The 22,608-nt window shown below is 48.6% G+C and overlaps 6 protein-coding genes across 6 annotated transcripts; 5 read left to right on the top strand and 1 right to left on the bottom strand.

Annotated features, from left to right (window-relative positions):
- Window positions 1-159: 159 nt before the first annotated feature.
- N7474_006221 (exonuclease/endonuclease/phosphatase family protein) lies at window positions 160-1,572 on the top strand (the record flags this gene model as incomplete). The annotated part of the gene is made up of 2 exons (XM_057197636.1): window positions 160-769; window positions 980-1,572. 2 exons carry the CDS (start codon window positions 160-162, stop codon window positions 1,570-1,572), a joined length of 1,203 nt encoding a protein of 400 aa, XP_057055032.1.
- Window positions 1,573-1,602: 30 nt separating this feature from the next.
- Window positions 1,603-2,040, top strand: N7474_006220 (uncharacterized protein; the record flags this gene model as incomplete). Its single annotated transcript, XM_057197635.1, has 1 exon — window positions 1,603-2,040. One exon carries the CDS (start codon window positions 1,603-1,605, stop codon window positions 2,038-2,040), a length of 438 nt encoding a protein of 145 aa, XP_057055031.1.
- Window positions 2,041-2,220: 180 nt separating this feature from the next.
- Window positions 2,221-2,787, top strand: N7474_006219 (reverse transcriptase; the record flags this gene model as incomplete). The annotated part of the gene is made up of 2 exons (XM_057197634.1): window positions 2,221-2,394; window positions 2,419-2,787. The coding sequence occupies 2 exons, from the start codon at window positions 2,221-2,223 to the stop codon at window positions 2,785-2,787; spliced, it is 543 nt and encodes a 180-aa protein (XP_057055030.1).
- A 243-nt stretch (window positions 2,788-3,030) lies between these two features.
- N7474_006218 (uncharacterized protein) lies at window positions 3,031-12,806 on the top strand (the record flags this gene model as incomplete). The annotated part of the gene is made up of 2 exons (XM_057197633.1): window positions 3,031-3,429; window positions 12,684-12,806. 2 exons carry the CDS (start codon window positions 3,031-3,033, stop codon window positions 12,804-12,806), a joined length of 522 nt encoding a protein of 173 aa, XP_057055029.1.
- Window positions 12,807-12,988: 182 nt separating this feature from the next.
- On the bottom strand, window positions 12,989-16,885 carry N7474_006217 (reverse transcriptase; the record flags this gene model as incomplete). The annotated part of the gene is made up of 4 exons (XM_057197632.1): window positions 12,989-15,047; window positions 15,104-15,302; window positions 15,362-15,688; window positions 15,742-16,885. 4 exons carry the CDS (start codon window positions 16,883-16,885, stop codon window positions 12,989-12,991), a joined length of 3,729 nt encoding a protein of 1,242 aa, XP_057055028.1.
- A 2,609-nt stretch (window positions 16,886-19,494) lies between these two features.
- On the top strand, window positions 19,495-22,118 carry N7474_006216 (uncharacterized protein; the record flags this gene model as incomplete). The annotated part of the gene is made up of 4 exons (XM_057197631.1): window positions 19,495-20,049; window positions 20,110-20,910; window positions 21,010-21,553; window positions 21,601-22,118. 4 exons carry the CDS (start codon window positions 19,495-19,497, stop codon window positions 22,116-22,118), a joined length of 2,418 nt encoding a protein of 805 aa, XP_057055027.1.
- Between the last annotated feature and the right edge of the window lie 490 nt (window positions 22,119-22,608).

The following is a 22,608-nucleotide window of genomic DNA, read 5'->3' as shown; positions in this document are numbered from 1 at the left end:
CCGCTGCACTTCAGGGATTCCGCAAACAGCGGCAACACTATATCCCACAACAGGCCAAGACCCGCAGCTTCGACCGCGGATAATGGTCTGGATGCATCTACCCATGCGCCAGTGGTGCCACACGCCACCAAACCAAGGACGCCTCGGAGAGAGGCACGGATGGCGGAGGCTACCAATGGAGCATCGCTTGCAGATTATTATGTACAGCCCAAACCAAAACGGGGCCGACCCAAAGGCTCCAAGAACAAGTCGAAGGATGGCGTTGCGCCTGTCAGAGGGCATACTGACAGCGCTCTAGTAACAAACCCAGGCCGTGTTACCCGGTCATCCCAAAGAGAGCAGGGCCAGTCTCTTGATGGGTTCACCGTGTCCAGGAAGCAGAGGACGGCGGAGACTGCGGACGTGATGAATGAACAGCCGGACGACAATTTCTGGTCCCAGCTACCGCCGATTGAAGCTGGTGAGGAGATGTCGCCCTTAACGTCGCTCACCAACGAATTCACCACTATCAACGAACGGGTTGAGACCCCAGACTTACAACCTGAGCTGCCAGAGATAGATCCCTCAAGCCCGGAGTTCCGATCCCTCATGCTCCGGCTTAAATATGCCAAACCCACAGCCCAAACACTAGACCCGACCCTAGAACAGGCGCTAAGATCATCCCCGATCTTTATCGCAAGCGACCCTCACCGGCCAACGGACAATCCAAGACACGATGAGGACTTCGACGAAAGCTCCTCCTCTGAGGACAACGATAATGAGCAAGAAAGTGAGGACGAGATTCAACAATAATGATATCGTTTGAACTCCTTGAGTACAATGTGCACAAGTGGTGGGATGCGATGGCGTCGTTCTTACGGGACGAGAGTGTTTCAGCGACCGACGTGGTCGCAGTGCAGGAGCCATGGAGGAAATGATCGCAACAGAACCACATACCAGCGAGCGACAGCAAAATTCCAACTGCTGTACCCCAAAACAGCAGGACCAAGTCCAACCGGGGTCTGCCTTTTCGTATCGAAGAAGATTGACCCCAGAACGTGGTCATGCCAACAGGTCACAACGGATTATCAAATCCCAAAGGTCCGGCGTGCGCACCAGGGAAGGGATTGGACTGATCTCTTCATTCACAACATCTACAACAGGCTGGGCAGCGGCACATTCGACGTGCTTAGAGAGGAGCTTGCAAAACGCCCATTCGGAGAGCATATCGTCCTCGGTGACATGGATGTCCACAACCCAGCGTGGGGAGGACTAGGAACCCAGATCCACCAGGAGGCGGAAGATCTGCTTCTAATCATGCATGAACAGGGGCTCCAGTTGACGACGGAGGAGAGAATAGAGACGTGGTCAAGCCGAGATCAATCATTGGTCATCGATCTTACATTTATATCGTCGAGTCTATATTCTACGCTTGTTCGGTGCGAAAGAGCTGATGATCTAGAACACGCATCAGACCATTTCCCAATCAGAACAGAGCTTGACATCGGCACACCATTATCCGAACCTCCCAAACGGAGGAACTGGAATGCTACTGATGATAAGAAACTCGTGGAGTTCATCGAAGACCATTAAACCAGCCGGGAATCGTCCCAGGCCGGCCCAATGCGCATTGAGCTAGATTGCAATGCATTTATTAGGGTGATCGAGACAGCCGTCGATGTGTCTACCCCATGGGCGAAACCATCGGAGTGGGCGACCCCCGGATTTACCCAACAATGCAAAGACACAGTGAAGCTAGTACGCCAACTAAGGAGGCGCCATCGCAAGACAAAGAACCCCTACGATTGGATACGCTACAAAGAGGTCCGCAATTGGAAAAAACGACTCGTCAAAGGCACGCTTACTCAAGCCCACCGGCAACGGGTACAGCAGGCCATTGAGGAAGGACCCCAGGGCGTGTGGCGCCTTGCCAAATGGGCCCGCAACCGGGACGGAGCGTACGAGCGCGGCATTACCCCTTCATTGAAACGGCTGGATGGGACAGTTGCAGAGACCGTTGACGAAAAAGCAGCGGCATTCCAAACCGCCTTCTTCCCATAACCATCGCCGGCTGACCTATCGGATATCATCAATTTCAACTACCCCGAACCAATCGGTTTCCCGCTCATCATCGCACATGAAATCCAGGACGCAGGACGGTTTGCTAAGGCAGGAAGGGCTCCAGGAGAAGACGGTCTCCCAATCTCCCTCTGGCACAGACTAATCAACCTCCCGGTGGTCATGAATACGCTACTTCAGTTATTCAACGCGTGTGTCCGACTCGGATACAGCCCCACACACTTCCGCAAATCAATCACAGTGGTTCTCCGCAAAGGGGGCGAGAGAGACTTCCAACTAGCCAAATCATATAGGCCGGTGGCTCCCCTCAACACCTTAGGGAAGTTCCTTGAGTCGGTCATCGCGCGGCGCATTAGCTAGGCAGTCGAGCAAGAGGGACTGCTGCCCCCGACGCACCTTGGTGGTCGGAAGGGGATATCCACAGACCATGCGATTCACAATATGATCGATCGAATCAAAATGGAATGGGGCAAGGGCAAGCCAGTAGTTTCACTACTGATGCTTGACGTGTCTGGAGCGTACGACAATGTGTCTCACGAACGCGTAGGATGGTGGAACCAGAGAACGTTATGGACGAGGATCCAGATACAGATATATGGGCGACCCAACCACAACAACAAGAACAACAGCAACCGCCCTCACAACCGCAGCGCCAGAAGGGGAGGACTATCTCAAGTGAGGCAGGCCATCTTCTACGACAGTTCGGAGCCGCAGGCACCAATTCTCTGATGAGGGAGAAGATGGTCAAGCTCCGCATCAGACCCCCAATGGCCCGAGTACCAGCGCCTACAGAAGACACGCAAGTCCCAAGCCACGGACTTGATCTCAGCTTCGACATCCCCTCTTTCCTTGCATTTGGCAGCTCTTCCCCACAGGCAGCCCCAGAGGCAGCAACAACAGCAACCAACCCTTTAGAGATCATCGACGATGAACAGTTCTTTGAAGCATCCGACGGCAGCGATCGCTCCGACCATGACGACCAAGACAACATTGACAATGACCTTTACAATGAATAAGTTCGAAATCCTACAGTACAATGTGAACAAGTCGCAGCCAGTCATGGCCTCGTTTCTCCGGGACGATGAGGTACTAAAGGCCAGCATCATTGCGGTGCAGGAACCGTGGAGGAATACCTTTTCCAACACCACACAGCAACCAGCATCAGCCTCGTTTCAGCTGCTCTATCCGAAAACGCCGGACGACGAACCACCAGGGGTGTGCTTGTATGTGTCGAAGGAACTCGACCCAAGGGAATGGTCCTGCCAGCTTGTGAATCGTGACTACCAGATTTCAAAGTTACGGAAGACGCATCGGCATGGAGAATGGACGGATCTTCAATCAATCAATCAATCAATACTTCATTTGCCCGATGTAGCTTGCTTTAGATACAGCCGCTATGCGGGGGTGTTGTCAGGCCTGCCTGACAGCCGAGAGAGTGGCTCCCAGAGCCCAAAGTGGTAGTCCTGTTGTGCCGCCCATGTGAGATCGGGAATCGCTTTACAGAGCTCTTACGGTTCACGTGCGGTCACATGATCGACCCCTTCTGTATTTAATTGCTGCTCCAACACTCATTTCGTCTTACATTTGGTAGCATGTCTCTCTTATAGACCCTATCTATCAGGGTAGGCTCGCAAGCATGGCCTCTTTGAACTGCTTGCGAGGGCTCTATACAGTGCCCGTATGGACATTGTTAGAGCAGCCGTTGATCGTGGTGCCAATAGAGGGCCGCGATCATCCACGATCCTCACCGAGAGGACTTTCGGAGCACTAGCAGTGGCTAGTGCTGGTGAGCCCGCAAAGGGATGGCAGTCCCAACTACTGCTATCATTCTCTGGGTTCAACGATGTACGACAATGACGATTCCATCGGCTGGGGCGGGAATCGTGTGATGACCTTGCGGATGTCCGCAAGGCATAGCCATTGGACTCCGGAACCATGCGGAAGAGTTCTGATATCAGTGTCGAATTTTAGACTGCACCGGAGGCTGTCAATGACGAACAGACCATCCATAATGCTGTATAGAAAGCATTGATGACGTGGACGGCTGTTTGGAGGCGGATATATCTCTGTAAGGAAGAGAAGCTGCCTCCGTGCGAGGGATCGCACGAAAACTTGTGAAACCATTCGACCATTGTGAATCAACCAATCAGTATCCATTTTACCGACTTCTGTCTGTGAAAATGTCTGCCCAATCAGCTACCTCGGAACCTATTCTGCAAATGACGGACGATAGAGTCATTGAGATGCTTTCAACTGCACCTCCTGACATTACCTCCGGCCTAAGTAGGATGTCTAGCGATGCGAAGACGCTCCTTACGTGGCAATGACCCAATCAACCTGATCAGCGGAGTAATATCGAAGCTGCCATACGAGAACCTTCTGTGCCTGCAGTTCTTACGCCTGATAGTCGCACGAGCTCCAACAATCATCGAGATCTATTCGAGCGTGTCCGTGAGAAGGCCGCATTGAATGCTATTTGGAGGATCCCAGAGGTATTCAGGAGTATGTCGAAACCACCTAAAAGTATGGATGATTCTATTTCACGAAGCTTACAACGCACTTTGTGGAGGTTTCGATCAACATGTTGGGCAGATAGAACGTCGAGTTTGGGATATAACTCATGCAAAAGAGCCCTCAAAGCTTGGACTTCCGCAGTCAGATCATTCAGTCGTCTAATTCGACCATCAGAAGAAATTCTAGTCTCCAAGGTTTAAGCCACTCACTTTTCGGTTCTCTCTCGTTTTCGGTCCCCATAACTGCAGCGGAGGCCGCTGGCCTGGCATTTATGGCAGGTTGAACGATGGCCACTGCATTTAGCTTTTTGTTCTCGGCAGTTTTCGCAGGCCAGCCTGACCCTACCGCCGCTGTTCCAGTCGATATGACGCGATATCCGAGGGATAGGAAGCTTCAAGTTAGGCTGCTGCTTGTTGTTTCCTGAAGTACCAATCCAAGGGAAACCGTTTGCCGTACTTTGAGATAAACTAGAGGTAAGACTGTTGACAGTTTCACTCGCCAAGTTGTCCGCCCAATCAGTCCAACGAGTGCACGGAGCATTGTCTATGCAATCAAATGACGCAAAGATCCGCGGATCTGTGAAACCCTGAGTGCTGTTGGTGTCGGTGGCCATCCTCGCTCGGTCTCTTGCTGCAGCACCGAAACAGAAAATAACGCAACGTACTGGTAAAAGGAATGAAAACAGAAGCGTTAAATGTTAACTGGAGTACTTTTGTAAAAATTTAGTCACTCGCAATCATTCGCTTTCTACATACTTTTATTTGTTTCACTGAGGGATCTATAACCCTTGGTCCCTTGGGGGGCATTACTTGAAACCCTATAGAGAGAGAGAGAGAACCCCTTCCCAAAAAAAAAAAAAGAAAAAGACAAAAGAAAAAAAGACGACGACGAACAGGGTCAGAAAAGGGGATGATATCCGCAAATATTGAATTGAAGGCTGCTACGCACGTTCAGCTGCAAATGGAAGTATGCATAACTCTTACATGGGGCTTTCGGTCGCCAGACTCGAGAATAACAATGTTGCAAGTTTATCTCTCAACCACGCCCTATGGCCGTATTTCCCATGAACTACTACAAATTCTGTCCTTCACGATATGATTGACATTCTCATAGTTTGGGCAAGTCCCGCAGTGCGGAGGCTTGCCCGCGGACAGCTTGTTGTTCTAGCCCGCAGAGCTCTCTTGGCACGGATGCTTGATCCCTTACCTCCCGACAATGAATGGCTGGGCCGTGTTCGTGTTCTGACTCCTAGTCGTGTATGAGATCTAGCGGACTATGCTAACTTGTACTTAATGCCGCCAACCCGCTCTGGGAAAAGACAGGTATCTCAAATCTACAAGCAGGGGTTAATTGTTAACTGCCTTATACCCTGCAGCTTATCCGATTGGATGGATAAAGCAGCCGTCAACTGACAGTCATGTGGCGTCAGGACCATCTCTCTATTAGGCTAACTCTGAACAGTAACGATCTACTGTATACCGAGTTCCTTTTTCTTCCAATGCTCAACGCTGCGAATTGAGGTTTGTGGCGCGCGCTATATGCTCAAGTTTTTTTTGTTTCCTTTACTAGCAGCAGGAGTTCGGCATTTTATTTCTGTAAGCCAAGGCGTCAAAAATAGCAAGAAAATCTCTGGTTCCGCTTACTTGAGCCTACGGGCGAGTATTAATCGCAGAAAGTGGATCGTGCAAAATACTGCCCACGGGACTCCTGCGAAAAGGTTAGTGATGATGTCTGCTATTGTATGATCCTTCTGACACCCCATCATAGGCATTTATTCGCAGATGTAACCTCTGCCGACACTATCAGATTCATACAAATGAGCGGCCCTCCACCTGTCCCGAAGAGAACTGCAACAAACGGTTCAACCAGCAATCTTCCCTGAAGGTCCACCAGAGAATACACACCGGGAAAAAACCCTACGTTTGTGAGTTTCAAAATTGTCAGTGTGAAGACCTGAAAGAACAGGCCTGGATATTGTGACCGTGTTTGCACTGTTTGCAACGCTTCTGTATTTAGTTTGCCTGTTTCCCTTTCTGTTTTCTTCTTCTTCTTCTCTCCAGTTTGAAGATTCTTGTAGAATGTCACTTCTTCTTCTTCTTCTTCTTCTTCTTCTTCTTCTTCTTCTTCTTCTTCTTCTTCTTCTTAGTTGAACCGGACAGTCACAGAGGCAAGAATTCGACGGCTCTAGCTGGACCAACTTGTTGTCGGCTACATCCAAGTGGAGATACAGTCAACTCTCGCTAATGACACAGCCCACCATCCTACGAAATCCATGTGCCATAAGCGGATTGTGCCAGATGTAATCTGATGACTAACTTTACTTCCGCATTAGGAAGTTGAACTGCTCTAGCGTCTTCTGTTTCCTCCCATCCAACTGAAGCCTAGTAAACAGACTTATTAGACCCTCTATCTGGCGAATGTTCTCCTCAGTGGCACCCTCTTGATGCTGAGCCCATAGAAGCGCCTCCTGCATGCTATCGATAACTGTAGCACCAGATGGTAGGTCTGGAGATGGTCCAGATATATATTCGTCATCCTGGTCATCAGTGCCATCGCCGTTGCCACCACCCGACAAATCAAGGATTATATCAGATAAATCAGGCTCGTCGGCGTCGTTTTCGTCTGATGGATTTAGGAAGCCTATCAAGCTTTGATATAGATCACCTAGCTCTAGCGCTTCTGGTGACCCTTCTATCTGATCGGAACGACTAATGACAGTACTCTTCTTAAAACAGTTGTATAGTCTAATCAAGCACATTATTACGCCATGCCTGGGTAATCCAGTATAGGGTATAATTAAGGCTCATTTTCTCTCGAGGATCAATGTTCCGATTAAGGATATTGACCATCCAACGCATCCATTTCCTCCGATAATAGTGCTTTAGGTTCTAGATACTTCCTTGGTCTAGTGGTTGGTAAATCGACGTCGCATTTAACGGGAAAAATAGCACCTTAATCTTAGACGGCGGCGGCGCATCTTCAAGCGCGCATAGATGAGCGGAGAAATTGTCAAGCAAAAGTAGGACTCGTCTTTCTTTGCCAATATGCTTATAAAATGAGCGGAGCCATTCTCCCATAATTCCACTTCGCATCAATGCCTTCTTATTCCAGCGCCAGATACACCCGATCGCTCGCATATTTACCCCCCGAAGGGCGCGTGGTGTCTTTGTAGTCCCAATCAACCATAGAGGTAGTCGGTCTAAATAGTAGCATTCGTCTCTATTACGATAGTGATTCGGACCTTATCCTTCTTCTGACCAGCATAACCTTCAGTTGAAGGCCACCGTTTGGCATACGACGCCAGTAAAGCCCAGTTTCGTCCATATTGTAGATATCTTGAGGCAGATATTGATCGCAGATCGCCTGGATAGGTTTTATCTCGTCGTGAATTGAGGTTGGGACTGATGCAGACTCTCCATGGAAGGTACGATACCGGAGGGAGTGACGTTGTTTCAACCGGGTAAGCCAACCATCGCAAAAAAAGAGGCATTAGAAGCTCAGCATATTCTGGTATTTTCCTCCAATATTCGATAGTTTTAAACCGAAGTAGTGGCCCTGTTATTGGAAAGCCAGCATCCTGGTGTCGCTGCTGCCATTCAAAGAGCTTTTCGTCTAAAATAGGCCAATGCAATGCTGAAGAACGCATATTTAGACCAGCTGGACCAGTATCAAGATGCTGGTATTTGGATGAAAGGATCTTCGAGACAGTGGCGCGATCGATAAGGCGACCAAATTGGGACCGAAACCATTCAACGCAGGCTTTTTGGGAAGTTTTAGGATGTGTTTCAGATGCATAGACGCGTAGAGCCTGCTTTTGGGGGTCAGATATGCCCTTCCTAGAACGCCTGGCGGTAGGCATCTTTGGCTGAAAGGTTAGAATCCTGCATTGTGATTGGTCTGCTCTGTTGACTAAGCAAAAATGGGAAGGGAAAGGGGTGTGTTTTAGCTGAATGTGCCATAAGTGGTCTACTCATATGGTAAATGGTGGAAAGTGGGTCCGTCCGTTAAATTTGTGTGCCATAACCCGATGTGTGCTAGATCCGGGCGTGCCATAAGCGAGAGTTGACTGATACCGTCTCATGAAATGGGAGTCACCACGGAGAATATATATATATATAACCTAAACCCGCCCCCCAAATAAATAAGTCGGGCGCTCACCGCTCTCGCTGGTGAGGGCCTTCCACAGTCTAATGGAAAGTCAGTCTAATGGAAACTTTCTTCCAACCCTCCTATTTCTACCTCTCATTACCAACCACCACGATGTCCAAGTTTGATCCTGAAATCGAGAAAAGAATTGCAAGTGCTTTGAGCGTGTACCATGATCGTGGCAAACCAAAAATTGCACCACTGGCCCGGGAATTTGGCATTCCCTACAAGCAGTGGCGGGGACGCGTTCAGGGCCGCGAATCTCGTTCAGCTCGTACCGGACCAAATAGGGCGCTTGATGAAGGCCAAGAGCAGGCATTAATTGCCTTGATGCGTGCCCTTGACCGTGCCAATCTCTCACCTCTTCCGTACGAGATAGAAGTTGCTGCAAATGACATTTTGTTACGAAGTGGTTCCGACCGACGCGTCAGCAAAAGTTGGACCTCATCGTTTTATGAAACGCCTCCCTGAAACCTTCAAATTTCAAACCCAAAAAACCTATGGAAGCGAAGAGGATAGACGCAGAGAGATTACCAATGATAATTGAGTGGTTCCATAAATTAGGTGGTGAGATACGAGAGTCCAAAATCGGACCGAGCAATATCTACAATGTCGACGAAACGGGCTTCCAACTTGGCCAAGGAAAATCCCAGAAAGTTGTGACAGTTTCTAGATAGGACAAAGCATGTCCCAACCGGTGGTATAGGAGAATTAGTGACAGCAATTGAATGCATCGCAGCAGACGGTTGGATAATGCCTCCGATGATTCTATTTGCTGGCACAGTTCACCTTGAGAATTGGTATCGAGACCAGACAGATTTACCAGATGACTGTCATTGCGACGTCGCCAACGGGAATTGATAGGGACACAACAGCTTTTGTTAGGGACACAACAACTTATGTAATATGGGTAATTACATAAGTATAATAGTCATGTGATCTGTATCTGAATTTCACACACACTCTATTATTTACATGATCTTCGCGTATGCCCAACTTCACCACATGTACTACACTTTGGCGCTGCCTTCTTCCGCTTCTGACCAAGCTCCCCTTCGCCTCCCTGATCCTGAACACGCTTCCGTTTAGGCCTTGGTAAGGGAATCAACGGCTCTAAAATTGGAAGATAGTCTAATGCGCCCTCATTAAGGCCAATTCGCCAGAATAGGTGGATATCTGTCAACGGAATAGCCTGATTGTTCTTTAATAGACTAGAAATTCGATGTGCGCAAGACAGGCCCATAGTTCTTGTGAATGTATTTGTACAGGGAAGCAAAGGAGCTAGATCTGTAGCTCTTTTAGCCTTTGAAACTTGCTCACTAATTCGTCGAATCGAATATCGAGAAGTCCTAGTCAAAATATTAGTGAAAAGCTTTTGTGAGGGTACTACTACCCTTTCAATTTGATCTCTTGCAAAATCATATTCAAGCGTAGCATGTTGGGCTTGTAAAGCTTGTGAAATCCTTTCAATACAAGTAACATATCCCCTGATGAAGCTCCTATATGCTTTTTTAAAAAGGCATGTGAGCCTTCAACTCGAGAGGTCGCAGAATTACCTAGGTGTAGGTATTGCTGTGTCCACGCAACTATAAATTTCTCCTTATGAATTAGCCACGTTTCCTCTAAATAGCGAAGGGGAGAGGGGGAAGATTGAAATTGCTTCTTAAATTTTAGAAGCCTAGAATTGTAGTCACTTTCTGTAGTTGAATAGATAAGCTGATTCCACGATTGTAGAAATTCTTGATGATCGTCATTCGTAGAAAAGTGCTGCTTTGTTTTTTGGGTCACATTTTTATTAATATGCCATATACAAAGTAAATGTGGGTACGTAGGGTAGATAGCCTTAATTGCACCTAATAGAGCGAGATCTCGATCAGTACAAAGAACTGGTTCAAAAGGTAAGGGGTTTAGAAAAGGGAAAAAGGCCTTTAAAGCCCAAATATAGCTCTCTTCTTCTTCATTTCGCATAAAGCAGAATGCGATATTAAATGTTGAATTTGAAGGTGATATGTCAATAATATGTAATAGAGGCATTTGATATCGATTCGTTTTATAAGTACAATCTAGCACAAAATCCCTATTATATTTATTAGCGTATTTAATTGATTCAGGGTGTGCAAACATAAAAAAGAGGATACGTCCTTCTATATCTTGTTTCAAAGTATATTTCCAAGCATTCTCTTGTAAAGCTTTTAGTAAAAATTTCAACGGGGGTGCTATTACCAAGCTTCTGTCTGCGTAAAGCACTTCGAGCATTATAGATATCCCTAGGGGTGACTAGAGTATTTGGATACTCTCTTTTAATTAGAGCAAGGATATCACGGGGCTTTGATCCAACCTCAGACATATAAAGGATATTTTGAAGCTGCTCCTCTGTAAATTTGCGACCAGATGGATGACCTATCATAGTAGTATTAGTCCCCTCATGATTATGACGTGGGCTTCGTACCTTTAATTCCCACTTCTCACTATTAGGAATTGATGACGGTCGTGGCTCAGGGGGAGTCGGAGACCGGCATGGCAAAGACCTGGAATCGGGGATCACTAGGAAGAGCAGAAGAAGAAGCGGAGAGAGATGATGATGGTATTCCTAGATTCCCAGAAGGGAAAGGTCTATCTACAACGGCGGTGGGCGCTGACACCTCAGGCACCCACTCACCTTCATCAGGAATCTTCTTCCCATATAGCTTAAATGGACATCCAATTCGTCGTGTAGTTGTCAATCGTCGCTTTGCACCTTCGGGTGCATTAATTCGATCATGATAGATTCCACCACGATCACAGCCGAGAGTAACGTTTCGATTCGTATTTGATGCTATAGTAGTGATAGCGTAGCCTTGGGAGAGAGCATGCTGACGTATAGAGCCTATTAATAGCTCTCTAGAATCAAAGATCTGCTCTGTAGGGGGCTCCATTTTGATTTAGATAACTACAGAGCTTTAGAAGAAAAAAGGGGGCGGGGGCGATTTTATAGTTGAACAGACAAGGAATGATGTTGCTGTGGTAATCCTAATACAAATCACATGACATTTTTACCTATGTAATTACCCATATTACATAAGTTGTTGTGTCCCTAACAAAAGCTGTTGTGTCCCTATCAATTCCCGTCGCCAACAGGCTGGAATAATGAGGTAAGCGCTTATTCATTCAATTGATTGATTAATCAATTAATTAATCAATTATTTAGGTCCGCGCATATCAAATGGTTACAATACTTCGCCGAGCATACAAAATCGCGACTTCTACATCGTACGGACTAGACTTCCGCATAACCCAATTTGGGTCGAAGGTTACGACCCAGAACCCAACCCGGACCCAATACTGGGGCCCCAGTAAAACCCAATTTGGGCCCAACTCAACCCAACTTTTGCATAATTCCAATCATAAAGCTGCTCTGTCATCAAAATAACATACTGTTTTTTACATCGGTTCTGGTTCATACTTTGAACCACTATGCTTTTCTAGTATAATCCCTTTGAAAAATTAAGAAATAAGTCTGTGATCTAAGATAGTTTATCTTCGTTGTTGTAAATTACCTATTTAAATGCTAAGTTAAGGTGACAAAGTAGTGTTTTTTGGTTTAGTGAAAGTTTTCTTGAATGAAGTGTAGATATATATATCTACCATATACAACTCCAGTATATCTTCATAGACTTGACATAATCACTATAGAATTCTCTTATTATTGCTTTAGTTTATTTATATTGTATTTAAATATTATTCTTTTATTAATTGTCTATCAATCAATCAATCAATAGTTCATTTGCCCGATGTAGCTTGCTTTAGATACAGCCGCTATGCGGGAGTGCTGTCAGGCCTGCCTGACAGCCGAGAGAATGACTCCCAGAGCCCAAATTAGTACCCAGTGCCTGGTTTGAACCAGAGCACGTGACCAAAGTAGAATAAATGATGACAAAGGAAAAACAAAAGGAGAGGTGTGACCGTCTTCCCCCTGATCCCCACAGTCCAACTACCCACAGTATTTCAACTGCCCAAACGTCCTCGCTGCACCAATTGTCCTCGTTGCACCCTCAACTGCCCTCTGCTTCCACCAGCTCCCTCGAATCACCGAGGTCTCGCGTCACTGAGCTCGCTGGACTATCATTGCGACGTGACACCCACGAACCGTCCCCACCGAGCCATTCCCCCGACTGCAGCAGCCGCTTCCTGTGATGTTTTTGGATGACAAGGGGGCGTGATCGACCAGGAATACACGCCCCTGTTCGGCTCCCCATCATACTCCCACCGTCTCACTGCCCTTTGGGATCAATCATGTTTCTTCGTCGTTCTCGCCTTCACCATCCTCCACACCCGTGGCAACAGGCTCCACTGCCTGAAACTGTTCCAAGAGCTCTGAATCGATCATGAATTTGGCCACAGCTGGAGCTGCGACCTTCTGTCGGAGTAGTTCGTCGTGTCCAGCGGCCATTGACACGCCTGCCTCAGCCAGTTCATAGCGAAGCATCTCCCGTTGGTCACTTAAGAGGGGGCATTGCAGTAGCACATGCCCGATCGTCTGGTTACCCAGATCACAGGCACAACGCGCTGACTCCCTCCTATTGATCTTCTGGAGGTATGATGCCAGCGAGATCTTCCCTGTCCGGAGCTGAAGCATGACTGAGGATGTCGCTTTGCGCAGTCCCGACCAGTACTCAAGCACCTTCTTCGTCGGTGCCTCGATTAGGCGCCTTGTCGCGGCACCAACCCTTTCGGATGCCCATGCGGCTTCCCACGCAATCAGCATCTCTTGGCGGAACCGGCGCTTAGTCGCTGCCGCGAGCCTGATATACCGATTTTCGTTGTTCTGGGAACAAAAGTCTGCCTGAGCGGCATCCTTAGCGTGCCGATCTACTGTCTCGTTGCCAGGAACCCCTTGGTGGGCAGGGATCCAGCGGAATTCCACTGCGATACCCCTATCTGTCAACCAACGCAGGGCGTCGAGGCAACCAGATAAGTAAATCTGTCCTGATGGCATTCGGGGGCGGCGGAGTGCTTTGAGCGCAGCCTGGCTGTCTGCAAAGATTACCACCCCGTTGTTGATCTCGGTTTCTTGGTTTTTGACTTCGATCTGGGCCCAGTCAAGCGCCATCTCGATCGCTCGCAGCTCTGCAGCATATACGGTCGACATGTCGTCTGTTCCCATCTGGGAGAGTCGGTGCTGATCGTCTAAGTCGACAGTCATCGCAGCTCCAATCCTCCCCTCGTAGCCACTTCCGTCGGTGTAGATGATCAAAGGCCGTGTGTTCGAAGGTCTGATCATAATCTCATTGTGTACTTGTACAGCAGTCTCGCGGTCGTCGATGATCACCTCCGGTGGTGCACGCCATGGTTCCCGGACGAATGCTTTCCGGCTCTCCCACGCGCCTGCCACAGCTTCAGGGGGAGCCTTCAAGCATCCGCCCTTCATCCAGGCTTGCGCCTCCATTGGTGTCCATCCAGTCCATTCCCGCTCTTCCGCCGGCCGACGCCGAAGCATCGTCGGGGGCACTGCGTGCTTTGGTCCTGTGCGTAATCGTAGTGCGGTTTCTTTGGCTAATTTCTCCATGTGAAGAGCAATTGGAGGCAAGAAAAGTTCGATGTTCAGGGCTTCTGCAGCCGTAGTTTTGAAAGCACCGCCGATTAGACAAGCTGCGCGCTTCTGAACCGATGCGAATGGGTGGCAGATAGCTTTGGTCTTCTCTTTAGTGAGCAATAGTGGTTGATACCATGCCGCGATGCCAAAGAGCATCTGTGGTATAATCACTGCTTGGTAGATCTGGCGCATCGCCATAAGCGAAGCACCCCACGTGGAGCCTGCGAGGCCCCGTAGCGCATGTAGTGAGATACCCGCTTTGGCAACTGCCTGATGACGATGATGGTTGAATTCAAGCTTCGGGTCTAGCCAGAACCCGAGGTATCGTGCTGACGTAGTAGTAGCCTCGACCGTCGTTTCTGGTAGAATCAGAGGGGTGTATTCGGTGTCCATTTCCTTTGGGTTGACGAAGTGCATCAGAGCATACTTTTTTGGATCGAAAACTGATGCATGCCGTTTAGCCCATTGGTTGGCCTTACGGCATGCGCCCCGTAGTTTTTTGATGGTTTCCCGTTCTGTCTGGCCTGAAGCCATGAAGCAGACATCATCTACCCAGCCATTGCTAGTAACATCGCGACCGCAGTCCTCAATCAGGTCGGCATTGTATAGCAGATATAGTATTGGCGAGATTGGGGAGCCCTGTGGGATCCCCGTTGGGGTTGGAATCGTGCCTGACATCCCCTCTGGATCCCCTCTGGCATCCTGATTTTGGTGCTGCGAAAGGATAGGAAGGCTTTGACCCAGGGGGCCAACTGTCCTAACCGCCGTTTGTGAAGATTGTGGATCAGGCGCTCGTGGGAGACGTTGTCGTACGCGCCAGACACATCGAGCATTAGTAGTGACACTACCGGGTTGCCCTTGCCCCATTCCATTTTGACTCGATCGATCATATTGTGAATCGCATGATCTGTGGAGATCCCTTTTCGGCCGCCAAGGTGCGTTGGTGGTAGCAGTCCCTCTTCCTCGACTGCGTAGCTAATACGCCGCGCAATGACCGACTCAAGGAATTTCCCTAGAGTGTTGAGGAGGGCCACCGGCCGGTATGACTAGCCAGTTGGAAGTATCTCTCACCCCCTTTTCGGAGAACCACTGTGATTGATTTGCGGAAGTGTGTGGGGTTGTACCCGACTCGGACACATGCATTGAATAGCTGAACTAGCGTGTTGATGATTACCGGCACATCGATTAGCTTGTGCCAGAGAGAGTTTGGGATGCCGTCTTCCCCTGGAGCCTTTCCGGCTTTGGTAGATCGCACCGCCTCCTCGATCTCGTGTGCAATTATTGGAGGGAAATCGATTGGGTCTGGGTAGTTGAAGTTGGTGGTATCTGATAGATCGGCTGGTGGTGGCTGTGGGAAGAATGCCGCTTGGAAAGCTAAAGCTTTCTCATCCACTGTTTCTGCAACCGTCCCGTCTAGTTGTTTCAATGATGGAGTGATACCGCGCTCGTACGCTCCATCCCGATTGCGCGCCCATTTAGCGAGGCGCCACATGCAATGAGGGCCCTCCTGATGACCTGCTGCACCCTTCGTCGGTGGGCTTGGGTAAGCGTGCCTTTGACGAGGCGTTTCTTATAGTTGCGTGCCTCTTTGTAGCGCATCCAATCGTAGGGGTCTTTGGTTTTGCAATGGCGCCGTCGTAGCTGGCGTGCAAGTTTGATCGCTTCGCGGCACTCCCTAGTGAATCCTGGGGTCGCCCATTCTGATGGCTTTGCCCATGGGGTAGATATATCGACTGCGGCAGCGATAACCCGCATAAAAGCTTGACATTCAAGCTCAATGCGCATCGGGTCGGCTTGGGACAAATTCCGGCTAGTCCAGTGTTCGTCGATGAATTCCACAATCTTCTTGTCGTCGGTGGCGGTCCAATTTCTCCGTTTGGGGGGTTTAAACAATGGTGTATCAATATCGAGTTCCGTTCTGATTGGGAAATGGTCTGATGTGTGTTCTAGGTCGTCGGCTCGCTCGCACCGTACAAGTCTGGAATGTAGACTCGACGAAACGAATGTGAGATCGATGACTGATGACTGTTCTCGGCTTGACCACGTCTCCATTCCCTCCTCCGTCGTTAACTGGAGCCCTTGTTCATCCATGATCAGAAGCAGATCTTCCGCTTCCCGATCGATCCGGGTTCCGGGGCCTCCCCAGGCCGGGTGGTGGACATTCATATCGCCGACTACAATATGTTCTCCGAATGGGCGCTTTGTAAGCTCCTCTCGAAGCACTTCGAATGTGCCGCTGCCTGGTCTGTTGTAGATGTTGTGGATGAAGAGATCAGTCCAATCCCTTCCCTGGTGCGCACGCCGGACCTTTAGGATTTGATAGTCCGTTGAAATCTGCTGGCATGACCAAGTTCTGGGATCGATCTTCTTCGATATGAAGAAGCAGACCCCTGGTTGATTTGGCCCTAATGTTTTGGGGTACAGCAGTTGGAATTCCGCTGTGGCTGGTTGGTGTGTTGTTCTGTTCTTGTCATTTCTCCATGGCTCCTGCACTGCGATCACCTCCGCAGCCAGAACCTTCTCATCGCGTAGGAATGTGGCCATCACATCCCACGACTTATGCACATTGTATTGAAGAAGTCCGAACGATATCATTGTTGTTGCTGAGTCTCGTCCTCAATTTCTTCATTGTTGCTATCTTCAAAGGAGGAACTTTCATCGTCGAAGTCGTTATCTTGTCTTATGTTGTCCGTTGGCTGATGTGGGTCTCTTGTGATAAAGATCGGGGATGATCTTAGCGCCTTGTCTAGTGAGGCTTGGGCGGCGGGTTTGCCATATCTAAGCCGAAGCATTAGGGACTGGTACTCCGGGCTAGAAGGGTCTATCTCTGGAAGATTAGGTTGCAACTCTGGGGTTATGATTCGATCATTGATTGTTGTGAATTCATTTAGAGGTGACATCTCATGACCAGTTTCGATTGGTGGTAGTTGGGACCAGAAGTTATCGTCTGGTTGCTCATCCATCACATCCGCAGTCTCCACCGTCCTCTGCTTCTTAGACACAGTGAATCCTTCAATAGACTGGCGTTGCTCTCGCTGGGATGACCGGGTAACACGGCCTAGGTTTGCCACTAGATCGTTGTTGGTATGCCCTAGGGTAGGCGCAATGCTATCCTTTGACTTATTCTTAGAGCCCTTAGGTCGGCCCCGCTTTGGCTTGATGAATTGTTCAAGTGATAGACCATTAGTATCGGCCGCTTTAGGAGCATCTCCCGTGGCCGTTAGCGCCTCTGGCGCATGAATGGATGCATCTAGACCAGGTTCGGCAGCCGGAGCCGCGCGGTTTGGCCTGCTTTGGGCCACAGTATTTTGGCCGCGGTTCGCGGAGTCCCGGAAGTGCAGCGGGATACGGTGCCATGCCGGACAGTTGAGTAGAGCCTGTCGGGCTACAGCTACCGCTTCCTGCTTCACCGGGCAACTATCACTAACTGGACGATGCCCATCGCCACAGTTGGCGCACTTGATAGTAACGTTTTGGCCTTTGGTTGCGGCACACTCCCAGGTCGAGTGGTCGGCAGCGCAATACCCACATTTGGTATCGTTCGGGCAATGAAACTGTATGTGCCCAGGTTTTTGGCACTTCTTGCATAGCTTAGATCGACCCTCACGGCAGAATCGGACAGCTTGGAGAACCTGGTTCTCCCAGATAACCCCTGCGGTAATGGCATGATTGGCCACTACTGGGCTTGTGAATTCAATCACGATAGACCCTTCCCGTTGCTTCGACGGAGGACGTCTCAACCAGCTCACATGCGAGATATCTGCCTTCCCGCCCCAGGTATGGCCGTTAGCACGCTGTAGTTCCGCCACCACTCCGGCCATCGTCTCCGAAGAGAGCTTCAATCGGCGTATAGGCACACCGTGGGCCACTACGCCCCAACTCACCCGCTGGATGACTGCATCCGCTCCAAATGCCTTTATCCAGCCAGTGTGCTTGCGAAGAAGTTCCGCACCGGCCGCGCTGTTGGCCACCATCGTGATATCCCCAGAGGGCAGTTTCCGAGCTGCGACGAAGTATGCCCCCCAGCTAGGGCGGCAGAATTCCTCTGTCTCGCTACGGCCTCACGCTGCCGTTCCGCCTGCTCGACGAGCTCCCTCGGGGTCTTCATCCGGAGTTGGGTACGGTTACTCATCACTTTAATAGTGACCTCACGGTCTTCCTGAAGCTCGAGTTCCGACACTCCTGGAGATGACGTGCCGTTGCTGAGGGCAGACACCGCGGCCGCTTGGACAAGTCCTCGCTGCCAATCCTTGTTGGTGTTCCGGAAGCCAGTCCAGTTCGCCGCCGCTTGGGTCGAACTAATCGTTGTATTCGCGCTTGATGATATGGCAGTTGCCGCTTTTTCGATAGTAGTCATACGTTCGCTTAGGCGGGGGAAGGCCTGGAAAGTGTCATTGGACAGCTTCTCCAGCGTTTGGGTGACCTTTGCCATTGCGAGCGTGTCGCTCTGCTGGGCGCTGAGTGCGTACTGGCGGACCTGGTTAATGAAGCCAGTAACATGGTCATCAACCTGGATTTCGCGCGTCATTCTGATGTGCTGGAGCACCACCTGCGCGGCCTGGGCGATCTCGTCCATGTTGGCGAGGGGTGCTGTTGATTTTGGTGTTCTCCCCCCTGACCCCCTTTCGGGAGGCAGTTTGTGTGCATTTGCACCCGTGGCAACGATCGCTGCCATTTTTCCCAATAAAATTGGTACCGAACGATAGCGCTCGCCGGCACTTAGAATTTGAACAATTTCTCAGAGCCGTAGGGCCCCTGGTTGTCGAGATATCTCAAGAATACGTTTTTGCCAGGAAAGAGTTGTTTTTTTTATTAATTGTCTATAGCAGACTAGTATGTAGTAAGGTTATATTGATTGTAAGGTCTTTTTTTGGTAGTGTTGACCCTAATTGCAACCATCTATAGGTGAGGTAGGATGAAATTTTTTGATGATCATAGGTAGAAGTTGGGGTGGGAATTGGGTTATTTCTGGGGTTTCTGGGTTATTACTAGTTTTTGCTGGGTTTTCTGGGTTTTTGATGGGTTATTAGGTTAGACGTATATGAAGGTGGAGTAAACTAACCAATCAGTCGTGCGTATATATATTAAAGTACTTATTAAAATTGATATATCGCGTTTGCTAGATTCACTCGCTGCTAATAGATATTATTTGTGAGTTCTCTATTCTCCCTTTCTCCCTTACTTTGCATCTTGGTCAATTTACCATGTCGCAAAGTCAGCAGTCTGACTTCGCATCCTCGCTTTACGATGGTGATCTAGACAATCTGAGCTATCTTACACCATCAAACCAACCAGCAACTCCATCTACTAGCCAACATACGATCGAAACCTTCGACCCTGACTTCCTCCGACCGAATATCCTACTAATAGCCCCCTCCTGCTTAATACGCGTTGGACCCGGGTCACCCGACCGAAGGAAAGCGTTCGTTCTCTACGATAAAATGTCCCATAACGACTGGGTAGACTGGTGGCTACAAACGGATTTTGGGAGAAAGAGCAAGATTAAGTGGGACTCGACGCGCCATTCTGAGATTTGGAGCCACTACAACCAGGTTGCTCATAGTATAGATGGCGCACCAAAGGTCATGTGTCAACGTTGTGGAGCTATTCTTGAGCATCCTTATACAGTCAATCCAAAGGCTGTAGGTAAAGTGCAATATCATGGCACCTCAACAATGCAGAAACATTTAAAGACGGCGGGATGTTTGAAGAGTGAGCAAGGGAAGAGAGCAGAGATTACAAAATTTCTAACGAAAGGGGTACGTTCTAATGTAGCCCTTTATTCTACTTTACTAATTAATCCTGGCTACTAACCTTAGGGAGAAGCCGAAATACCATTATCGCAAGAAGCCTGGGAAGAAGATATCCTACAATTCATTACACTTAACCGACTTCCACTTCATCTAATTGAGCATCCGGCATTCCAGCGTCTTATTTCTCGGGCTCGTTGTGCGCCGTCACCTCCGATCATTCCCTCTGCTGATACAATCCGTCGCCGATTAGGGAGTATTGTCAAAGATCGGCGAGAGCGTATCCTTCGTACACTACCCGTTGGTGCGAAAATATCAATTGCGCTAGATTGCTGGACATCTCCATTCTCGCAGGCATTTATGGCAATCACTGGCTACTTTGTTGATATTGATTGGGTCTACCGTGAGGTACTACTTGGGTTCAAACCTCTCTATGGTGCGCATACAGGTGCGAACCTAAGCAATGTTCTTCTTGAAACTCTAACAGATCATGACCTGGAAGCCCGAGTATTCGGGTTAACAACGGACAATGCATCTAACAATAAGACATTGTTTGATTCTCTTCAACAGGGTCTATCAGATGGTGTTATCATTGTTCGAATTCCATGTCTTGCTCACGTTATCCAGCTTAGTCTAAATCAGCTCCTTGATCGCATTAAGGCAGTCCCACTTAATGACTCAGCTGAGACGAAATGGACAGAGAAGCAATCAAGATTATCTCATTTAAACGCGCAGCATCGGAATCGTGAGATATCTTTTACATTGAACAAGGTCCGCTATCTTGCGATATATCTGAACGCAAGCCCTCAGCGCCGGGAGACGTTTTACAATCTCCAGACGACAGCCGTTAAGCTAGTGCCGATCCAAGATGTGAGAACTCGATGGAATTCCACATTTCTAATGCTTCGCCGGGCAAAGCGTCTACGTCCTATCTTTGCGCTATTTTGTGCAGAGTACGATTGCGAATAGATGTTGCTCTATGAGGAGGATTGGCGTCAAGTTGACTATCTTCTTTGTATCACTGAGCCATTTTTCGACTATACAACTCAGCTATCAAAGACTCGAGATGTTACTGCGCATTATGTGTTCAAGATTTACAACAAACTCTTTGAGCATCTCGAACAGTCAATGAAGCAGCTACGACGTAAGCGTGTGCCATGGAAAAAGCAGATGCTTCACGCACTTGAAGCTGGTCGGTTAAAGCTTGATGAGTACTACTCTCAAACTGACAACATTCGAGGGCATATCTATGCAATTAGCACAATGCTAGCCCCAGTGAATAAGTTCAAATTCTTTCTTACAAACGACTGGGATCAGAAATGGCGCGACACATATCGCAAATCTTTCCAAGAAGCTCTGATTCCATACCAAGAGGAGCTTTCATCCCTCAATAAGTCCTCAGATGGCTCCCAAATGATGGCTCGGCTAGGATCGAAGCTTGATACGATGTTAGATGGAAGCAATGTACAAGCAAGCACGACTACTGATGAAATGACTCAATATCTTGATAGTGGTATGTTTAAACCAAGCCATTAAGGATTCTTACTAACCTACAATTAGATCCTATTCATATTGCACCTCTTACATGCTGGCGAGAGAACCAAGCTCGCTTCCCAGCAATTGCCGCCCTTGCGCGTGATGTCCTCTCATTCCCTGCAACAGGTGCAGGCGTTGAGCGGCTCTTTAACACTGCTCGGGATATCTGTCATTACCGCCGAGGGCGGATGAAGTCTCATACGATCGAAGATTTGTTGATGTTTCTTTGCACTTCAAGATTTGATATCGAAGAACAAGAGGCGAAGCTTCTTGAGAAGTTCTTCTCCTATGATGAGATGGAAGCGGCAAAGGAAGAGAAGGATGAGAAGCTTGACGAGATTGAGATCGAGCCAATCAGTGATGCTGAGGAACAGGAGACTACAATTGATGAAGAGATAGAGCTAGATGAGGCTTTATCAGCTACGCTTGAAGAACCGACTAGACGTGAATCCCAGGTGCCATTACCAGAGAACAACACCCAAGTGCGCGCATCAGGACGGAAGCGAAAGAGTCGAGAAGACGATATTTTTGAGTACCATTAGTTAGCAGCATAGGCAATTGATAAACTCTACATTTCATCCAATATTTACTACTTTGTGTTAAAATTAAGATGTTAGTTCTGATTTAGCTGTAATAGAAATACCTAATATTACAGCCAAAAATTGCATAAGTTATGTAGTCACGGGCCTAGGCGTGTTTGCAATGTTTATAACCCAAGTTGGGGCCCCAGACCCAGTACTGGGTCAGACATTATAACCCGGACCCAGTTCTGGGTCGAGGACTCTGACCCAAAACCCAACCCAGTCCCGGTTGGGTCCGGGTTGGGTCCGGGTTAGGTTGGGTCCTGCGGAAGTCTAGTACGGACTACCGATTATTACTTCTTGATGGCCATGAATCCCATATGAAGCGCGAGTTCATCAATTATTGCCAACAGAATCGGTACTTCTATACCGTTTCCCATCTAAACTTACCCACTGTCTTCAACCTCTCGATTCCAAGCCCTTCTAGCGTACAAGCACTATTACCGGAAGG

The sequence above is a fragment of the Penicillium riverlandense genome (genome assembly GCF_028828495.1).
Source record: "Penicillium riverlandense strain IBT 135883 chromosome Unknown utg000003l_segment0_segment0, whole genome shotgun sequence".
In the NCBI taxonomy this organism is placed as follows: Eukaryota; Fungi; Ascomycota; class Eurotiomycetes; order Eurotiales; family Aspergillaceae; genus Penicillium; species Penicillium riverlandense.
The sequence above is the reverse complement of the archived record's forward strand: the minus strand, read 5'-3'. Positions and strand labels throughout refer to the sequence as shown.